The sequence below is a fragment of the Caretta caretta genome, chromosome 2, assembly GCF_965140235.1.
Source record: "Caretta caretta isolate rCarCar2 chromosome 2, rCarCar1.hap1, whole genome shotgun sequence".
NCBI classification, from domain to species: Eukaryota; Metazoa; Chordata; order Testudines; family Cheloniidae; genus Caretta; species Caretta caretta.
In genome coordinates, this window is record NC_134207.1 from 38806742 (window position 1) to 38825389 (window position 18648).

At 45.0% G+C, this 18648-nt stretch overlaps 1 protein-coding gene across 3 annotated transcripts in view; it reads left to right on the plus strand.

The window, feature by feature from the left end:
* The first annotated feature begins 14490 nt into the window (after positions 1-14490).
* Positions 14491-18648, plus strand: part of SNX31 (sorting nexin 31) — a 75371-nt gene continuing 71213 nt past the window's right edge. For 2 of the 3 annotated variants that reach the window (XM_048841367.2, XM_048841368.2), the window contains exons 1-2: positions 14598-14781; positions 15671-15745. In XM_048841367.2, coding sequence (XP_048697324.2) covers positions 14716-14781; positions 15671-15745 — 141 coding nt within the window. In that variant the 5' untranslated portion in view covers positions 14598-14715. Of the gene's footprint in view, positions 14782-15670; positions 15746-18648 lie in introns of all 3 variants that reach the window. The other variant, XM_048841366.2, reaches the window with a different exon arrangement.

The following is an 18648-nucleotide window of genomic DNA, read 5'->3' on the forward strand; positions in this document are numbered from 1 at the left end:
CCTTCACCACCTGGACCTCCAGTCCCTCCATCTCATGGCCTGGAAGCTTCATGGTTAAACCCCATGGAGCTTCTGTGCTCAGAACCAGTAAAGGAGGTCCTGCTTGGCAGTAGGAAACCATCTACTAGGGCCACATATCTAGCTCTGTGGAAAAGGTTCACTTGCTGGTGTGCCAAGCAGCGTACGCCTCCACTACAGGCGTCTATACCACTCATTCTAGAGCACCTTCTGTCCCTGAAACAGCAAGGACTGGCAGAGTCATCCATCAAAGTACATCTCGCTGCTGTCTCAGCCTTCCACCCGGAAGCATCTGGCCGATCAGTATTTGCTAACCTCATGGGTCGGCAGGGTCATATATTGAGCACCATGAAAGCACCACTCCAGGGGGCTCCACAGCTGACCCGATGGGAGCTGCTAAGGGAAAACTTTCCGACAACTGTGCACATGGTGCGCACACACCTGATTGGAGTGGACATGAACAACACATCTCGAAGAACAACAGTTACGAGAAGGTGCGCAACTGTTTTTATGGCATATAGATATAGATATATGTTGTATAGATATATAAACCTCAATATTTATAATATACAATTAATTTTTTTACTGGTTTCAATAAAAACTTTCTGCTACTAATTTTAGTACCAATATTAGGTAATTCAGCATAACCTCTAAAAACAAAAATCAATTTTTTTGAAAAATACAACCCGCATACAATTTTTTGATGGTTTGCTTATTACCTGGGTATAATTCATATCAATATAACAAATAGTTGAACTTTAAGATTGTGGGTTATCTGCATCCTGTATCCTCTATTGCCATCTTATCTCCTCTAAGAGTGTCACTGTGTATTCAGGCAAGGAATTCCACAATTTAGATGCCCCAACAGAGAAGAAAACTTTCCTGAGAATTCTCCTGGTAAATTGTATTATTTACTGTATTTTTTTATTTTTTATTTTTTATATTTTATTGTTTACTTCTACTTTACTTACATATGCAATTAGTTCAAAGAATTTGTCTAAAATTTATTTCTGTCATGATGTCATCGTTACAGAGAGGGCTGCTGAAAATTAAGATTATTATTCTATTTTTACAACTTTGCCTTTTTATATATGCAAATATAAAGCTTTCGTGTTTATATTCTTTTTTTATGGTATGGGGCCTCTTGACACAACATACCTCAGAATGTCATAATCCAGCCCTGATCAGGACTGAACTAGTTGCAACTACTGGTTGTAAAGAGATAAGAGTCTTTTTTTGTCACGGCAGCCTGACCATCTTGTGCCTAGATACTCTGGTGACCGGCACTTTTCAGGTTTAGTAAGTTTGAAGACTAGCCTGAATTTTCATTTCAACAAAAGCTTTAGATATGATTCTGGGAGACCAGGAAAAAAAGGGTGAGACATTGTGTGCTTTGTCTCCAGGAGGCCAAACGTGGCCTAAAGCCATCTTTGCACTCTCCCATTTCTGAGCCAGTCAGGGGCCAAAATAGTCCTTGGTGTCACAAGTAGCCCAAGGAGCTGCTGTAAGTTATAGTGAGACTTACAGGGTTTGTCAGGGTTCCTTCTCCACTCTGAACTCTGGGGTACAGATGTAGGGACCCGCATGAAAGACCCCCTAAGCTTATTCTTACCAGTTTAGGTTTAAAACTTCCCCAAGGCACAGATTCCTTTCTTGTCTTGGGATCACTGCCACCATCAAGTGATTTAACAAACCATCAGGGAAAGGACACTTGGAGTCCTATTCCCCCAAAATATTTCCCCAAGCCTACACCCCCTTTCCTGGGGAAGGCTTGAGCATATATCCTCACCAGTTGGTTACAAAGGGACTACAGACCCAAACCCCTGGGTCTTAGAACAATGGAAAAATCAGTCAGGTTCTTAAAAAGAAGGATTTTATTTAAAGAGAAAAAGGTAAAAGAATCACCTCTGTAAACTTAGTCTGATACTTAACCTTACAGAGTAGCAGAAAATTCAAAAAGCACAGAGGAACCCCCCCCCCCCCGCCTTTGTTTCAAAGTTACAGCAAAACAGGGATAAACCTCCCTCTAGCAAACGGAAAATTCACAAGTTGAGAAAACAAAGATAAACTAATATGCCTTGCCTGGCTGTTACTTACAAGTTTGAAATATGAGAGATTTATTTTGAAAGATCTGGAGAACATGGATTGATGTCTGGTCCCTCTTAGTCCCAAGAGCGAACGGCCACAGAAACAAAGAACCCAAAACAAAACCTCTTCTCGCCCACCAGATTTGAAAGTATCTTTTGTCCCCATTTTGTCCCCAAATTTGTTAGTCTCTAAGGAGCCACAAGTACTCCTTTTCTTTTTGTTCCCATTGGTTCCTTTGGTCAGGTGCCAACTAGGTTACTTGAGCTTCTTAACCCCTTACAGGTAAGGAGGAATTTAGGCTACCCCTATGGTTATGACAGGGTTGTACTCCACACAACCCAGAGCTGTCCCACACTCTCCAGTTCACTGTCTTATGTCCTTACCCCCTCCAGCCTCAGAGATGGCCCCAGCCATGCTTGCTAAGCTGGTGCTTGCAGCCTACAATGTCTGTGCTGGAGGAGTTCCCCCATGACTGGCTAATGAGTTTTTACAGCACTTGCACATTACTGCAGTAGGGTATGGGGAGCCATAGCAGGAGAATCCCTCCCAATGTCAGGGGAACAACCCTACTGGAAAGTTTAATTGTAGAAATGGGAGAATTTCTTACCTCATCTGAAGTATTCTGAGCTGCAGAGGCAGGTTTGTCAGAACTGCTGGAGATGGAAGACCCTGGCAGAACAAGTGTTTCTTATAAGTCCTAATCACATGAAACAGTGGAACATGAGACTCTGGCAATGTGTGTCAGAATTATGGATCATAACTTGGATTATCTCTAAAGATAAATAAAACCCTTGTTTTGAAGATTTTCTTAATATTTCATGAAAAATCTTAGTTACTAGAGCAGAAGGTAAAAAGCCTATTTGCCACGGTTCTTAGTCTAGGAAAATGATAGTGGCTCTCTTCCAATATCCAGGTATCCATGACAGTCACTGACAAAGTTGCTGATTCCCTGTAGGGGAACATAATTAGCCTGAAGGGCATTGTTTACTTTTTGAAATGCAGATTGTGTTTTGATGTGGTAGGCACAGAGCCTATCTGAGGTAAGAGAGGGCATCTGTGATTATGCTGCGTGAACCAGGGATACTGATCAGATTTTCCCCTCCAAAATCTAATCCAGATCTCCAGGCCCTCTGCAGAAACCCAAAGAGAATGCTTGTCAACCCAAGCAATTTCTGTATAATCGTTTGTGTGTGACTACACTAAAGTATTCTCTGCTTAAGAACCTCAGGGGTTTACCTGGTTCCATCAGTTAATTCTAGTAACCCTACATTTCATGGCTAGGGCCAGCGGCTTTTGACTCTCTCTCATACCAATTCTGAAATGTTTGCTGTGGCTAAAATGGAAGATGGGGGAGGGCTGAGGGAACGAAATGCTCGAGGATTCATCAAAATCGGCTAAGGGCTGAGTGGTTAGTGGTACTGTAGAGGATCAGTGTTTCCCTGTTTTCTGCTCTGGATCAGCTGAGCTAATGTAAGCCTCTGATACACAGAATGCCCTGAGGGAATGTGAGATAGAAGGAAGTTGCTGATTAAGCTGGCTAATAGCCTGAGGGAACAGTGCCCTGCCTTCTGAGTAAACTGACATTTCTGAGTGGGGGTTGTAGCAGAAATGTTAACAGTGACACTTTAAAAGGATAACCTTGTATTAAGCAGTAAAAATAAATAATTCTGTTAGCTCTAAAATAATTTAAAATACGGAAACAAATATTTTAGAAGGTAAAACAAATCATAGCAATTAGGTGTCTGTTGGCTAGCCTGGGTGGTTGATCCTGCTCTGATTGAGGTCTCAATGAATGGGAGAACTCCAGCTGACAGCATAATTCCCTCTCATCCCTGCACACATTTGTTGCTTTGTTTAGTGCTGGCACAAATATTACTCTTCCTGAGCATTTATACAGCACTTGTTCATAGATCTCAAAACACTTTACGAGGGTGGGAGAACATAATTTTTCCATTGTACAGATGGGGAAAATGAAGCACACAGAGGTTAAATGACTTGCATACCATGACTTGCATACCATATGGAAGCACAGGCGTTCAACCCCTTGGCTCTGCCCCAGGCCCTGCTCCCACTCCACCCCTTCCCCCTAGGCCCCACCCTGACCCTACCTCTTCCTGCCCTGCTCAACCTCTTTTCCCTAGGCCCCACCCGCCCTGCCTCTTCCCACCCCTGCTCCAACCCCGACCCGTCTTTTTCCACCCCCGCCCCACCTCTTCCCACCCAGTTCTGCTCCCTCCCCTAAGTGTGCCACGTCTTCACTCCTCCCCCACACCCTCCCAGCCTCCTGCATGCCGCAAAACAGCTGTTAGCGGTGGGTGGGAGGTGTGCAGAAGGAGGGGGAGGCGCTGATCCATGGGGCCCGCTGGTGGGTGGGAGGTACTTGGGGGGGATAGGGAGGAGCTGATGGGGGGCTGCCAGTGGGTACTCAGCACCCATCATTATTTTCCCATGGGTGCTCCAGCCCCAGCGTCGGCACCTATGTGTGGAAGAACAAAGAATAAATCCAGGACTCCTGACTCTGCTACTCTAATCACAGGACCATGCTGCCCCCCCAGCTAAGAGAAAAAGTCAATATTGCATAGGTTCACTTATTTTTTATGCTACCAGGACCCCATTGTGCTAGGTGCTGTACAAAGACAGAACAAAAAGACAGTCCCTGCCCCAAAGAACTTTCAATTTGTGTAAGACAAGAGCCGACAGATGGTGAAGCACAAGGAAATGATGAGAATATTGGTTACCATGATATGCAGTAGTATCTGTATACCAGCAGCCTAACCTTTGTCGAGTTTTTTTGTAGGCATCATGGAAAAGAGGAGTTTTGACCAGGGATTTGAAAGATAATGACGTAGCTTTGTGGATGTTTAGGGAGAATGCCCCTGTGACACTGAGCCAGTGAGGGTTAAGCAACTAGCAGGCTGATAGAACTAAAAGCAACCTTTTAAGGACATATTAGAAAAATATTGAACTGGTAAACAGGGCCATTCCTTGAAGATAGTTAGCAAATCCATGTTAAATAGACTAGAGTTCTTGAAATGTAAGACTGCATTGTTAGACAATCAGAAGTAGATACTAACTGTATTTGTCTGTTGTGACAGGGTTGGGCCAGATGGCTACAGGAGAGTAATAGAAGGCAGATATATTAGCCCCAGGTTAACTAGGTCCCTTTTCCCTGGGTAAGGTAACAGGGAAGGTTCCAGAACAATCAGGAACCTTCTGGAGACAATTAAGACAGACAGGCTTATTGGAACACCTGCAGCCAATCAAGAAGCTGCTAGAATCAATTAAGGCAGGCTAATCAGGGCACCTGGGTTTAAAAAGGAGCTCACTTCAGTTTGTGGTGCGCATGTAAGGAGCTGGGAGCAAGAGGCACTAGGAGCTGAGAGTGAGAACGCATACTGTTGGAGGACTGAGGAGTACAAGCATTATCAGACACCAGGAGGAAGGTCCTATGGGGAGGATAAAGAAGGTGTTGGGAGGAGGCCATGGGGAAGTAGCCCAGGGAGTTGTAGCTGTCGCACAGCTGTTCCAGGAGGCACTCTAGACAGCTGCATTCCTCAGGGCCCTGGAACCCGGAGTAGAGGGCGGGCCCGGGTCCCCCCAAACCTCCCAACTCCTAGTCAGACACAGGAGGAGTCGACCTGGACTGTGGGTTCAGAAAAATGGCCAAGCTGAGGGCTGCCATGAAGCTCCAAGGCGAGCAAATAAGTGCAAGACCCACCAAGGTAGAGGAGTAACTTTGTCACACTGTGTTTACCTATATCTTGTTAGAAGTTTAACAATGTAATCTAATTAGCTTATAGATGCTAAACTTCTGTTCCTATCTGTAATTTTTCATCACTATAGTCTATTAATTCAGAGATATAAAGGGGATATTAACATTTAGATGAAACTTGTTATGTAATAAAATCATTGTGTTTATTTCTCTTTGAAGTTTGTAGTAAACTATCTAGGAACCGTTTGAGTGGTTAATTGCCTTATAGTTTATCAGTGTACCTAGTTATCGGTATATGCCTAGGAAATAGAGATTTACTTCAAAGCAACAATGCACATTACCTATTCTTCATCCAAGGAATGCCTGCTGTGATCATTTGCTGACAAGAGGCTAATCAGCTGAGCTTTGGCTATAAAGGGACTTTGGGAATTGATCCTTACTATCTCAAATCTGCTTAAACTTTGTCATGGGAAGTTCAAACCGCAGGATTGAGATCTCCAGGTCGACTCTGGATTAGCCCTGCAATTTCTCATGGAAGAATTTGAACAAACTCTGCACATGGACTGCTTATTGGACTATAACCTATTGAACTGATTCTGGAAGGACTTTCACAAATTAGCAGTTTCACCATCTCTGCTACTGAAACTGACCTAAGAACTTTACTCATATCTGTATGTATCATCTTTAACCATAGTAACTCTTTTCTTTTTTAATAAATTTTAGACTAAATTCATGAGAATTGGCTGTAAGTGTGTATTTGGGTAAGATCTGAAATATTCATTGACCTGGTGGTAATGCATTCGGTCTCTTGGGATTGGTAGAACTTTATATATGACGAATAAGGTTTTAAATAACCCTCACTATATAGACTTGGCTGTCTGGGTAGGAGCCAAAGGCTGGATTGCTTAAAGGGAATTGTATTTTGGCTTCTTGGTAATTAGTAAGGTAGTTTTGTTTTGCTGAAGCTGTTTTGTTACTGGCTTGGTGAATCTAATTATAAGAATAAACCACCAGATTTGGGGATCGTCTGCCCTACTCTTTGCAGTTTTCCCTGACTGAGCATTCTCAGTACAGCCCCTCCAGCGACCATCGTCACAGCCTTCCATGCACATAGGGTAGCATGGGAGAAAGCACAAAGGTATTTGTTTTAAAATTTAGCAAGTGGGCAGTGGAGGCTGGCATCATGAGGTGATCAAAGGCTAACATTGACAGCTCCATTGCAAATGAAATGATAGGTAGTGATAAATGAAATTGAAGTGAAGTAGGACCCACGGTCTGGAGTGACTCACAAGCTAGAATATCAACCTCAGGGCAGACTGTTAAGAAACAGCACAAACCCCAAACTGGTTGTGAGTTCTGTAATTAGAGTTCACCAACCAAGTAACAAGTGGTGGAAAGGGAGATAACAGTGAAGGGCAGTGTCCTGATGTAGGCTCTCATAGCTGTGTGTAACTCCAGTTATAATTTTGGAAGCTGTTCGAAGGGGTGGTGTGAACAGGGTACTTAGACGGGCCAGGAAGATGCAAGGAATGTGTGTGGGAGGAGTTTGCAGACAGCATGGCAAGCAGTTCTGTATCGGCTGCAGGACGAGGGGTGCACGCATTCTGCCGGCAGTGCGAGTAGGGACTTCAACATCTCCGTTTACTTCTCCATCACTTTTATCATCTGCTCCTGACCCATTAAAATTCACTCCTGACTCTCCTTCCTGTCCTGCCTGTCTATTTTATAATGTTTCTAATGTTCATTTACAGTCTTTCTCCATGCCCTGTGTTCTTGTTTTTCGGCATCTGAGGATCGGAGCAACTCTCGAAACAGCTCCTGCTCAGTCACTTCCTTATCTGGCGGAGGTGATCCACCCATGTGTAGGGGGTTCCCCTAAAGGCCACATCTGCAGAAGGGATTCTCTATGTTTTGAATCTAATTACCCTGTAAGGTATCTACCATCCTGATTTTACAGAGGGGATTTCTTTACTTCTATTTACTCCTATTTCTATTAAAAGTCTTCTTGTAAGAAAACTGAATGCTTTTTCATTGTTCTCAGATCCAAGTGTTTGGGTCTGTGGTCACCTATGCAAATTGGTGAGGCTTTTAACCAAACCTTGTCCAGGAAGTGGGGTGCAAGGTTTTGGGAAGTATTTGGGGGGAAAGACATTTCCAAACAGCTCTTCCCCAGTAACCAGTATTTTTGTTTGGTGGTGGTAGCGGCCAATCCAAGGACAAAGGGTGGGATATTTTGTACCTTGGGGAAGTTTTGACCTAAGCTGGTAAAGATAAGCTTAGGAGGTTTTCATGCAGGTCCCCACATCTGTACCCTAGCGTTCAGAGTGGGGAAGGAACCTTGACAACCCCAAATATTGGGACTGTCCCTATAAAACCGGGACATCTGGTCACCCTACTGCTGGTCCACCCTGGTTCCAAGCCCCCACCAGTTAGCTACAACGGGCTGCTCTTCCTGAGAGCGGTGGACAAAGCAGGCAGCTGCCAAATTACGTTATAAGGGAACATTGCACAACTTTAAACGAGCATGTTCCCTAACTGATCAGCAACATAACAACGAAACAACATTAACCAGGACGACTTTAAGTGAGGAGTTACTCATAGACTTGAAGGTCAGAAGGGACTATTATGATAGTCTAGTCTGACCTCCTGCACAACGCAGGCCACAGAATCTCACCCACCCACTCCTGTAACAAACCCCTGACCTACGTCTGAGCTATTCAAGTCCTCAACTCATGGTTTAAAGACTTCAAGGTGCAGAGAATCCTCCAGCAAGTGACCCGTGCCCCTCGCTGCAGAGAAAGGCGAAAAATCCCCAGGGCCTCTGCCAACCTGCCCTGGAGGAAAATTCCTTCCCAACCCTAAATATGGCGATCAGCTAAACCCTGAGCAGGTGGGCAAGACTTACCAACCAGACACACAGGAAAGAATTCTCTGTAGTAACTCAGATTCATTAAAAATTCTTGCTAATGGGCTTGCAATTTCACATGCCATTTCCCTTAATATTCTTGGATGAAGATTATCTTGGCCCCCCAATTTAGTCCCTTTAAGCTGTTCAAGTTTGGCTTCTACCTCGGATGTGGTAATATCTACCTCCATATCCTTATTCCCATTTGTCACCCTGCCATTATCCCTAAGCTGCTCATTAGCCTCATTAAAGACTGAGGCAAAGTATTTGTTTAGATATTGGGCCATGCCTAAATTATCCTTAACTTCCACTCCATCCTCAGTGTTTAGCGGTCCCACTTCTTCTTTCTTTGTTTTCTTCCTATTTATATGGCTATAGAACCTTTTACTATTGGTTTTAATTCCCTTTGCAAGGTCCAACTCTACATGGCTTTTGGCCTCTCTCACTTTATCCCTACATGTTCTGACCTCGATAAGGTAGCTTTCCTTGCTGATCTCTCCCATCTTCCACTCCTTGTAGGCTTTCTGCTTTAAATTAATCACCTCTCTGAGATGCTTGCTCATCCGGCTTGGTCTACAACTCCTGCCTATGAGTTTTTTCCCCTTTCTTGGGATACAGGCTTCTGATAGTTTCTGCAACTTTGACTTGAAGTAATTCCAGGCCTCCTCCGCCTTTAGATACACAAGTTCTTCAGTCCAATCCACTTCCCTAACTAATTTCCTTAATTTTTTAAAATTAGCCCTTTTGAAATAAAAAACCCTAGTCACAGATCTATTTTTGTTTATCCTTCCATTTAGTTTGAACTGAATTAGCTCATGATCGCTTGAACCAAGGTTGTACCCTATAACCATTTCTTCTATGAGTTCCTCACTGCTCACCAAAATCAAATCTAAAATGGCATCCCCACTTGTTGGTTCAGCAACTACTTGGTGAAGGAATTAATCAGCTATAGCATCTAGGAAAATCTGAGCCCTACTATTATTACTAGCATTTGTCCTCCAGTCTATATCTGGGAAGTTAGTCTCCCATGATCACACATTTCCCATTAGTATTTACTTCATTGAAAACATTAAAGAGGTCTCTATCCTTTTCCAAATCGGATCCTGGCAGTCTATAGCACACCCCAAGCACTATCTCAGGGGAGGCTCTAGTAGCTTTCTTCTCCAATGTGATTTTTGCCCAGACAGACTCTGTCTTATCCATTCCATCACTTCTTATTTCTTTACAGTCTACCTCATCATTGATATCAGGACCAGCTCTAGGCACCAGCAAAACAAGCAGGTGCTTGGGGCAGCACATTTCTAGGGGCCCCTAGAAACGTGCCCCCGCTGCCCCAGCTCACCTCTGTTCCACCTCTGCCTGCTCCCCTGAACGCACCACTGCCGCTCCTCACCTCCCCTGCCTGTTTCGCGCGGCAAGCCTGGGAGGGAGGGAGGAGAAGCTGAGCGGTGGCACGCTTGGGGGAGGCGGTAGTGGTGGAGCGGAGGTGAGCTGGGGTGGGGAGCGGTTCCTCTACCCCCCCATTACTTCCTGAGCTCCCCCCACCCTTGCTCACCTCCACTCCGCCTGCTCCCCTGAACTCGCTGCTGCTCCCTCGCCTGAGAGGGAGGGGGGAGAAGCGGAGCGGCAGCATGTTCAGGGGAGCAGGCGGAGTGGAGGTGAGCTAGGGCGGAGGGTTGCTGGGGGGGAGCCACAGGAAGCAATGTGGGGGGGAGAATGTGGCATGCCCGGGGGAGGGGGCGGGGCTGGGGATTTGGGGAAGGGGTTGGTAAGGGGTGGAGTTGGGGCAGAGCCAGGGGCGGGGCACAAAAAAAAAAGCAGGGGCGGCCAAACATTTTTTTGCTTGGGGCGGCAAAAATCCTAGAGCCGGCTCTGATTGATATACAATGCTACTCCACCACCTTTGCCTTTATTTCTGTCTTTCCTAAACAGCACATACCCTTCAATACCTGTACTCCAGTCGTGACTACAATTCCACCATGTTTCTGTTATCCCTATAATATCTGGTTTCACTTCCTGCACCAATAGCTCTAGTTCCTCCATTTTGTTACCAAGGCTCCTCGCATTAGTGTACAAACATCTTAATTTTTGCTGTTTGGCTTCGCTCACATTCTTTACCCGATTAGGCACAGATACTCTACTGCCAGTATCACCTATTACTATATTAGCAATGAACCCTTTAAGAATTTACCTTTTTATATGCATTAACAAACAAGTGATGTCAGTACCAATTATTGGACCTTAGCTAAGGCCAGATGAATGAGTTTCTTATATAGCCAATTATTTACTGTACCTGCTACCCAATTAAACTGTGTTTTATTTCTATTGCTTTAGCCCAAACCTTAAATAAAATAACATGGTATTTTGAACGGTCACTACAAGTTGAACATAACAACTCTTTTTTTCTCATGATTTCATTCTTTCTGGTTCCATGCTTTGGGCCTATTACTCATGTGAATATCCCACCTCAATTTAAAATCATAGTTCACCACAATCTAATGTGTGTCAGAGCATGTCAATCAGAGTGAAACCAGAGGTGGGGAAAGTGAACACCTTACTCTAGAGCCTGGGACATGGAGATTCTTTTGGCCTCCCTACACCTCAGCTATCTCCCCCATGCCACCCACACAGCTGCCCAGCCCACTGGGAGTATGGGGTAAGTGGGAACAAGGGTTTGTGGAAAGGATTGAGATATGAATGGGGACATGTGCAGGGCAGCCTTGGTCTAGATATAGGGCAGTGCTTAATTTGTAATGAAAGAGGTGACAGGGGTCAAGCATTTTTTTTACATTCATAACTGATGCAGCAAGCCCAGAGGTGCCATGGCTATAGAATCATAGAATCTCAGGATTGGAAGGGACCTCAGGAGGTCATCTAGTCCAACCCCCTGCTCAAAGCAGGACCAATCCCCAATTTATGCCACAAATCCCTAAATGGCCCCCTCAAGGATTGAACTCACAACCCTGGGTTTAGCAGGCCAATGCTCAAACCACTGAGCTATCCCTCCCCCCATCCATGCTTAACACATTAAAGATATTTAGGGGTCAAAATTGGCTGTCTAGGAAACATTTTAAGTGACAGGCAAGAAATAAGATTCATAGTTAAAGGCAATCAAGCTGTCTAACCATGAAAAATCATGGAGCTGAAGAAGAGCTCTGCGTAGCTCAAAAGCTTGCCTCTTTTACCAACAGAAGCTGGTCCAATAAAACATATTACCTCACCCACCTTGTACCATGAAAAAAAACAGTCTGTTAGGCCAGGAAATTATAGCCATATACATCACTTCCACCTGTCATAATTCCCTCCACCCCTTCCCCCAAGACATTTACTTTATAGTTTGCATGAGTAACCTACGCCTGCTTGATGCGGTGCTCTTTTCCCCTCCAGTAGCACCTAGACCATTCTAGAGATTAACAAGTTTGCTACAGCATTAGCTAAGAGCCATGTGGCTTTTGGTTCATGCAGTAGAGGGTCATATACTAAGCTTCAGAAGTCCCAGGTTCGATCCCGCCCGCTGATGACCGCGGTCTGTCAGCATTACACATGCATTACTTAGTCTGTAATAAAAGGTAGAAAGTTTCTATGTTCATCATTACCATAAAACTACATGACAAAACAAATGCTATCAAACTGTAAAAAATGGTCAGGAACCAAAGATGTTCAAAACAGACAAAGAACTGACATATCAAGGTGTAAACTTACACTATCTGTTGTAAAGGTATTAGACACACGTTTATCATTAAAGTTGATAACTAAGTCCTTGTTCCCATTATGTCCTCCCAAAATGGAAAGAACTAAAGACTCAACCAATCATGTCCTCGGCCGTCCAACCAGCACACACTTTTCATATATATATATTCCAAGATTTTTCCATGTCATAAACTTAAAATTAAGAGCATTCACTTTTAGAATGTTTTAATTGTATTTTTCAGTACCAAGAGTTCCACAGATTGCCATATAAATTATTTTACATATATACAAACCCATCTACTACACCTCATCTCATCAAATGCTGGTGCTTATATTTTATAAGAAGGCTGCCTTTGCCACTTAACTTCTCAGATCCACCTGCAAATCTGTACCTCCACAGTACTTATGACAGATCCAATGCAGGCATCTGCAAGTTCAGAGACGTGTTTTTGGTTCTACAGATAAAAATTGAGATTAGCCACTATACAGAGCCCTGAGGGACATCACTTATTCCTTTGCTGCCATTTATGAACTAAGTACCCCCCCAGCCAAATTTTATCCAGGTCACTGCTTCAGTACAGAATCCAAAATCCTTGTTTTACATTGTAGTTTCTTATGTGATAAATAAAGTTTACGCTTATATTACAAAATTTGCCAACTGGGTTCAGCGAGCAACGGCACGCATCTTGAAAGTCATTCTTCCCTCCCCTCCAACACAAGGGGCTACTAATTTTAAAATAATCTAAACTCCAGGCATTACTTTTTAAACAATTGGACTGTCTGAAATAAATTACTTGGTAAAGCCCAACCACTGCAGGAGGAGGGAGAACCAAGTTACTGAAAAAAGTTAAACACACTGGGCAAACATATGAAGTGTATTATTGCCCTCAGACAGGTACAGTTCCCAACATCATAGTTGGTTGCTGTGGCAACAATCAACAGAAGCTGATTTCAGGTGGGCAAACTACAGTAGCAGCAGAAACTTAACATATCCTGTTTTTATGCAAATGTAACAAATAATAAAGGAAGTGAAAATGAGGAAATGAACTGCCTCTATGAACTGCCAAACCTAGAGGTACTAGGGCTCAGCCCTGGCACAAATTAAGCACTGGGGTGATGCACCCACAGACCTACAGAGGTTGACACAGTGCGAGAGCAGATACTGAATGACCAGCTGCTGTCCCACAATGCCTCACAGTAACTGCTTCTGTAATATGGTAACTGCTTCGGGACTTGACAAGTTATCAGACTTCAGAAGTTGTCAGTTATTTGGCTGAAGATGAAGAAACTAAACAAATTAAATGATCAAAAGATATTACAAAATGTTACTTTATTCTTTCTACTTGAGTTCCTACCAGTTATTTCCTCTTCTGCAAAAGCTGTATGAACCTCATTTGCTTCAGTAATTCCCCTTCCCGCCCAGCATATAACATTCTGCCCATCCTAAATCAATGAGATATTTGTTCTGTTTATGAAGATCCTGCAGTGAAGCTTGAGTATTGGGTAATACTTCAGAGTGAGACACATCACAGCTGCAGGATTCTTCACCCTGGGACGCTCATTCAGTCCCATCAGAAGGGGTGCCTAGAGAGTCACACAGGGGCCTCAGAGCCAGGACTATCATCCACATTACAGAGTCAAAGACAAATCAAACCCCTAGGTGCTAGGTGCATACTGGTGGCTGGGGGAGTCTGAAAACTTGTTTCCTTGGATGGTAAGTACCTGTTTCCATGACTGATTCATCATCAGGAGCCTGGTCCCAGCCAGCACCGAAAAGCTACAAGGCTGGGGCTAGGAGCTGCCCAACATCTAGAGGAAGGGTGGGACAAAAACTCATAAAGAAGGAAGGCAGCCTCCAGCGGCCCCTTTACACGCTTATGTCCCAACTGTTATATCCGTCCTCACACCAGGGGCCTTGCCCACATTTGGGGCAGCGAGGAGGAGAGCACAGGAAATCAGACAAGGATCCCTCTAGGTTGGGAAGCACTGTCCTGGTGATTCCCAGCCTGGTTAAATAAAACCCATGAAAGGGGCCTGGCCAACTATTGGGCGGGGGGGAGGAACGGAGCGGAAGTTGTAGCCGCCGCCGCTGCCCTGGGAGTGGGAGCCAGGACAGGAGGCCGCCCTTGTTTGTGACAGTCCCATCACCTGCCAGGATGAGTGGTTTGCCCACCGCCCCCAGGAGGGAGGAGACCTCCCCGCCCTCTCCTCTATCACGTGGGAAAACAAATGCTGCGGCCGCTGCCCTGCCCTGCCCCTGTGGCCCGGCGAGGCGGAGCGCGGGCGGGCCGCGTGCGGCACCATGAAGATGCATTTCAGCATCCCCGTCTCGGAGCAGCTGCTGGAGAAGTTCGGGGGCCGCTACGTGGTTGAGTGTCTCGGCTGCCCGGCACGGCCGCTGGGGTTGGGGGGGCCGCGCCGCCGCGGGGATCCCGGCTCCTGGGCAGCGCTGTTTTGGCTCGGGGCGGACCGAAGCGACTGAGCGGGGAGGCAGGGGAATGGGGGGGCAGGGGAGCTGTGTGGGGAGGCAGGGGAATGGGGGGCCTGTGTAGGGAGGGAGGGGAATGGGGGGCCTGTGTAGGGAGGGAGGGGAGCTGTGTGGGGAGGCAGGGGAATGGGGGGCCTGTGTAGGGAGGGAGGGGAGCTGTGTGGGGAGGGAGGGGAGCTGTGTGGGGAGGCAGGGGAATGGGGGGCCTGTGTGGGGAGGCAGGGGAATGGGGGGCCTGTGTAGGGAGGGAGGGGAGCTGTGTGGGGAGGCAGGGGAATGGGGGGCCTGTGTGGGGAGGCAGGGGAATGGGGGGCCTGTGTGGGGAGGCAGGGGAATGGGGGGCCTGTGTAGGGAGGGAGGGGAGCTGTGTGGGGAGGCAGGGGAATGGGGGGCCTGTGTAGGGAGGGAGGGGAGCTGTGTGGGGAGGGAGGGGAATGGGGGGCCTGTGTAGGGAGGGAGGGGAGCTGTGTGGGGAGGGAGGGGAATGGGGGGCCTGTGTAGGGAGGGAGGGGAGCTGTGTGGGGAGGGAGGGGAATGGGGGGCCTGTGTAGGGAGGGAGGGGAGCTGTGTGGGGAGGGAGGGGAATGGGGGGCCTGTGTAGGGAGGGAGGGGAGCTGTGTGGGGAGGCAGGGGAATGGGGGGCCTGTGTAGGGAGGGAGGGGAGCTGTGTGGGGAGGCAGGGGAATGGGGGGGGCGGGAGGGCTGTGGAGGAGGAGGATGGGGGTGCTGTGCAGGCAGGGAAGCTGATGCCCCTTGGGTGTATTTTCAGCTGTACTCTGTGTACCTGGAAGGCTTCCTCTTCTGCAAGGTGCGCTACAGCCAGCTACACCACTGGAACGATCAGGTAAGAGACTCCAGCCCAAATGCCTTTTCAGTCTCCCCTGCCAGCTTCAGCTAGGGGAGCTTCCATCAAATGGCCAACAAATGCCCCATTGAAATGAGAAGAAACAAGGTGGCTGAGGGTGTATCTTTTATTGCACCAACTTCTTTTGGTGAAAGAGACTAGCTTTTGAGCTGCACAGAGCTCTTCTTCACCTCATTGAAATGAACTTAGGCTGAGATCCTGTAATGTTGCCTGTGGATGGTAATGAACTTTTCTTGTGTAGTACCTGAAGTGGGAGGGAGATACTCCACAGCATCCAGACCTTTATGTAAGTGTGTTGTCATTTATTTGTTATTACACACATTTTTAAGGTGTCCAGCACCATAGAATGCAGCAAACTCTGAAGCAAATCACAGAGAAATATTGAGAGGAAGGGTGTTGGGAAATACAATATGCTGGGAATTTATATTCGTGTCAAGGAAGAGCTATTTTTTAATTTTGGGCAATGGAGACAGAATTTTTTGGCTGCCCCCCATTTCCCTTACACTTAAACAAGTAATATGAAGTATGGATGGAGGTGATTACACATCTAATAGCTTCTTTGGTAAACTCTTCACCCTTTGTAAGCAGTTTGATTTCATTTTTTTTCTCCTACTTTTCCAATTATTTTCATGGCAGTTCTTTGGCTTTTGTTGTGCATACCCCAGGCATGCTGGTCTGAGCTATATGCAAGAGATGAGGTATCTTTCCCACCCCCACCAGCCCTTTCTTTGCAAAATATTCTCCATTTTTCACCATAATACTCCTCAGTGAAGGTTTAAGGTGTTTCCTTATTGAGACCTGGCAACATCTGAAAGCTATGAAAGGGGAATTGAGTAATGGTCATGTATCCAATATTCAGGGGAACAGGTTTCACACAGTTATTTTTAGTATCATTGACTGTAAGAAGTTTCTTCTGATTTTAGGACATCTGAAACTATTGCAGCATTCCTCTCTGAGTCATAAATAACACTAGAGCCTCTTTTAGGCCCTGTCTATGCTAGAGTTCAAATCATAGGTTTTTTTTTCCAAACTGTTCTTGCTTGGAAGGTGCTAACATTGTTTTGAGTTCAAGTATATAGGCTCCAACTATGTTTACTGGGGCCAAGGTCCTGCTGTTAACACACCTATGGACTGTGTGAGTCAGAGTGGTAGGAAAGATGGTCTTGTGAATAGGGCATTGGACTGGGATTGAAGACGTGGGTTCAGTTTCTAACTTGACTACAGACACCCTGTGATCTTGGACACATCAATTAATCTACTCTCTTCCTCAGTTACTTATCTGTAACGTGGGAATAATTACTTCCTTGCCTCATAGCGTTGGTGTGAAGATAAAATCCCCTCTAATGATAGTGGGGGCCTTAGATACAAGAATGGTGAAGGCCATATAAATACCTAGAGAGGTTTATCACATAATTTTCAGATAACAGTAAGTGTTGCAGATAATTACATACCAAGCTCTTTTGTACTATGTACAGCCTGTTGATCTTCATTCGTGTATTCTTCTGGATCACCTATTCTCTGATCCAATAACAAATATGAAATAGTAAAGGAGGGTGTAATAGATTTATATTTATATATTGGCTGAGCAGAGAAAGACCTATCAAACAGCTGGATTATTTCCATCAGTCTTACATTTTTTTTATATCCATAAGTGTCCAGATCACTTATGTTTAATAGCATCCTAGGGAAGCCACTCTGCTTAACAATTCTAACAGCAGACTGGAAATAGCACTAGAAAATGTACTGCAGAGGTCAGTCCAGTACTGGTGATAGGTGGACTGGATAAGCTATTACAGAAGGTCTCAAAGTGTAGTCTGTGCAAACCTCCAAGTTAACATTATGCTGGTTCCCTCCTCCTCTCCAGCTGCTATATTGCATGAAGACAGCTGCAAATACATGGAAAAGGGCCACTAGGGAAGCATTGTAAGTAGGGCTGTCAAGTGGTTAAAAAAAATTAATCCCGCTGTTAAATAAAAATAGAATACCGTTTATATAAATATTTTTGGATATTTACCACATTTTCAAATATATTGATTTCAATTACAACACAGAACACGAAGTGTACACTGTTCACTTTATATTTATTTTTTATTATAAATATTTGTATTGTAAAAATAAAAAATAGTATTGTTCAATTCACTTAATACAAGTACTGTAATGCAATCTCTTTATCATGAAAGTTGAACTAATAAATGTAGAATTATGTACAAAAAATAACTGCATTTGAAAATAAAACAACTTAGGCTCGAAAGTTTTACAAGTACGCTCAGACCTATTTCTTGTTCAGCCAGTCGCTCAGACAAACAAGTTTGTTTACATTTGCAGGTGATAATGTTGCCTGCTTCTTGTTTACAATGTCACCTGAAAGTGAGAACAGGGGTTCACGTGGCACTCTTGTAGCCGGCGTTGCAAGTTATTTACGTGTCAGATGCTCTAAAGATTCATATGTCCCTTCATGCTTCAACCACCATTCCAGAGGAGATGCGTTCATGTTGATGGTGCTTTCTGCTCAATAATGATCCAAAGCAGTGCAGACCAACACATGTTCATTTTCATCATCTGAGTCAGATGTCACCAGCAGATTGATTTTCTTTTTTGGTGGTTCGGGTTCTGTAGTTTCCACATCAGAGTGTTGCTCTTTTAAGACTTCTGAAAGTATGCTCCACACCCCATCCCTCTCAGATTTTGGAAGGCACTTCAGATTCTTAAACCTTGGGTCGAGTGCTGTAGCTATCTTTAGAAATCTCCCATTGGTACCTTCTTTGCATTTTGTCAAATCTGCTGTGAAAGTGTTCTTAAAATGAACAACATGCTGGATCATCATCCGAGACTGCTATAACATGAAATATATGGCAGAATGCGGGTAAGACACAGAGCAGGAG